We start from the raw sequence: 2,500 nt of genomic DNA on the forward strand, positions 1-2,500 counted from the left end.
AGAAGCCTCACACCTGCTGGAGAGCCGAAGGCGTTTTACCCCCGAGGTGTTGAACACACTCCAGAAAACCTTTTACTGAGTCTGGTTTGCTGAGTGCAAGGAAATCTGCTAAAAACACGTCGCTATATAGACAATGAATTAGAAGAATAAAACTCTAATATCCTGCCAAACACGAGGCTTTGTCATATAGACATATAGACATCACTTGTGCAAACAAATAAATCATGTCTAGAATCACATCCCAAAGTGAAACCACAACATGAGCGCTGAGAAGAAATGACGTGATTCGATATAAAGCCGTTTATAAACAGTAAAAGCTTCAATGCACTACATGTGAAAATGTGTGAAAAGCATAACATGTGAAGGAAGAGTCACGGTCATGTCTTCTTCTTTGCACCGGGTTGCTGCTTCACTGCTTCACTAATCACCAGGATGTGCTGTGGTGTTCGGAGGATACTGTGAGAGTGTAATTACTTTGAGGCTGTGCTGTTTGTAATGTGAGGAGGTTATTTCTAATCACCTGCTTAGCATCTGGAAGCAGCAGGTTCCTGATGCCACCAGGATGAGCAGGAGCAGAGGAATGGTTGGGATGATCACGTAAATCAGCAGCATACCTACAAAGATCACAGATTCTCCACTAAATATCCGAGTCAGGTTCGTTTTCAGCGATAATGTTAAACTCTGACCGGCAATATTACTCGAGTCGCCTGCCACGGTGACGTCAAGGCTTTTGTCCTCATAAACGTCAGGAGTTTTCATCACTTCTTCATTGTCTTGTGAAGGATCTGTCAAAGCAACCGGGTGTAAATAAATATGCATGTACGAGAAGACACATGAACACAAGACCGGAGCTCGGCTTACCTGTGTCGCGACTTGCAGGTCTGTCTCCGTGCTCCTTTACCAGGTGGCTCTCTGTAATAAGAACATTCACATCTCAGCGCAGTTGAATTCCCGACTCTGATTGGTCAGAAGGTGTTGATACATTTTCATGAAGAGCAGCAGTTTTCCTGTTATCACTAATGTTATAGCAGCTATATAAACATTCATTTCTTCACCAGCTTGCACTCAGAGCTTGAGATCTCTATCCTGTGTTACAAAATGCTGACACTGGAGACTCCTTCCATAAATGTAAAATAATCTTGTAGAAAATTTCACCATTACTAGTTCATTCATTTTCTACCGCTTATCCGAACTACCTCGGGTCACGGGGAGCCTCAGGCGTCATCGGGCATCAAGGCAGGATACACCCTGGACGGAGTGCCAACCCATCGCAGGGCACACACACACACACACACACACACTCTCATTCACTCACGCAATCACACACTACGGACAGTTTTCCAGAGATGCCAATCAACCTACCATGCATGTCTTTGGACCGGGGGAGGAAACCGGAGTACCCGGAGGAAACCCCCGAGGCACGGGGAGAACATGCAAACTCCACACACACAAGGTGGAGGTGGGAATCGAACCCCCAACCCTGGAGGTGTGAGGCGAACGTGCTAACCACTAAGCCACCGTGCAACCCCCCCCCCTCCCCCCCAACCCCCAAAATTCATCTTTGGGCTTAGATTACATAGCTTGTTGCCACACGAGTCTCTGTCAATGAGCAGTTGCTATGGAAACATATGTCTCTCTCTCGATGCGTTCGAGAGCTTGCGTTGTTTCACTTCATGTATTGCAGCCTGCCTTGTCATGTAGGTGCTGCTGTACCTGCTTCGTACTTGCAGATGAAATTGTGCTTCATGTTGCACCTGTCATCGTTCCACTGATAAAGGTACCGTCCTCCTAAACCAGCCTGAGCTGTGGGCTGATGGTACATCACTACACACGCCTCCCCTCCGCAGGACGGTTCGTCTGTGTACCATTTTCTATTAGACCAACAGCATGATAAATAATCATACACGACGTTCTCATCTCAACACAGACATAGAGGAGACGGATAACATCTAATCCACACACCTGAATTGAGACACGCTACCATCCGTCCATCTGTACAGATCTGGACAGGAAGTGATGCTGGCATGTTCCTCTGGACTCCCGGGGTTCACACGAGTCAGACCGATCCAGAAATCTCCATCGGCGATCCCTGAACCTGAACTGGTCCTACTGAGATTTTGCAGAAGTTGTTCAATGTGCTGTTGTTCAGTGATGTTCTCGACGCTCAGGAGCGATCCGCCGTCCACCTCACACACTTGCTGAGCTTCCCAGAAGGCCACGCGGCTCGACACGTCACTGAAGTATGCGATTTTATAGCACGGCTTCTCAGTGCCACCATGACACACAGTCTGACCTAGAGAAAGTGCGACGCAGTTCAAGCTTTACTACGAAGAGTTAAACGACTTGTCTTACAATTTTCCGTTTGTGTTAAATGAGACATTTAACTTAGCTTAGCTACTATAGCAACCACATAATGAATTATCAGCTTATTATAAACATATACCTAAATCATAATGACTACGCCACCTACAGGAGTGTTTGTGGGAGGTGGAAGAAAACC

The 2,500-nt window shown here is 46.6% G+C and overlaps 2 protein-coding genes across 2 annotated transcripts in view; one reads left to right on the forward strand and one right to left on the reverse strand.

Annotated features, from left to right (window-relative positions):
• Positions 1 to 2,500, forward strand: part of apoob (apolipoprotein O, b) — a 54,673-nt gene that overhangs the window by 14,252 nt on the left and 37,921 nt on the right. The window lies entirely within an intron of this gene.
• Positions 1 to 2,500, reverse strand: part of chodl (chondrolectin) — a 6,893-nt gene that overhangs the window by 2,695 nt on the left and 1,698 nt on the right. The window contains exons 2-6 of the mRNA XM_060862142.1: positions 1,963 to 2,293; positions 1,714 to 1,871; positions 862 to 912; positions 699 to 785; positions 521 to 614 (exon numbers count right to left, since the gene is read on the reverse strand). Coding sequence (XP_060718125.1) covers positions 521 to 614; positions 699 to 785; positions 862 to 912; positions 1,714 to 1,871; positions 1,963 to 2,293 — 721 coding nt within the window. The remainder of the gene's footprint in view (positions 1 to 520; positions 615 to 698; positions 786 to 861; positions 913 to 1,713; positions 1,872 to 1,962; positions 2,294 to 2,500) is intronic.

Source organism: Tachysurus vachellii, chromosome 25 (assembly GCF_030014155.1).
Source record: "Tachysurus vachellii isolate PV-2020 chromosome 25, HZAU_Pvac_v1, whole genome shotgun sequence".
NCBI classification, from domain to species: Eukaryota; Metazoa; Chordata; class Actinopteri; order Siluriformes; family Bagridae; genus Tachysurus; species Tachysurus vachellii.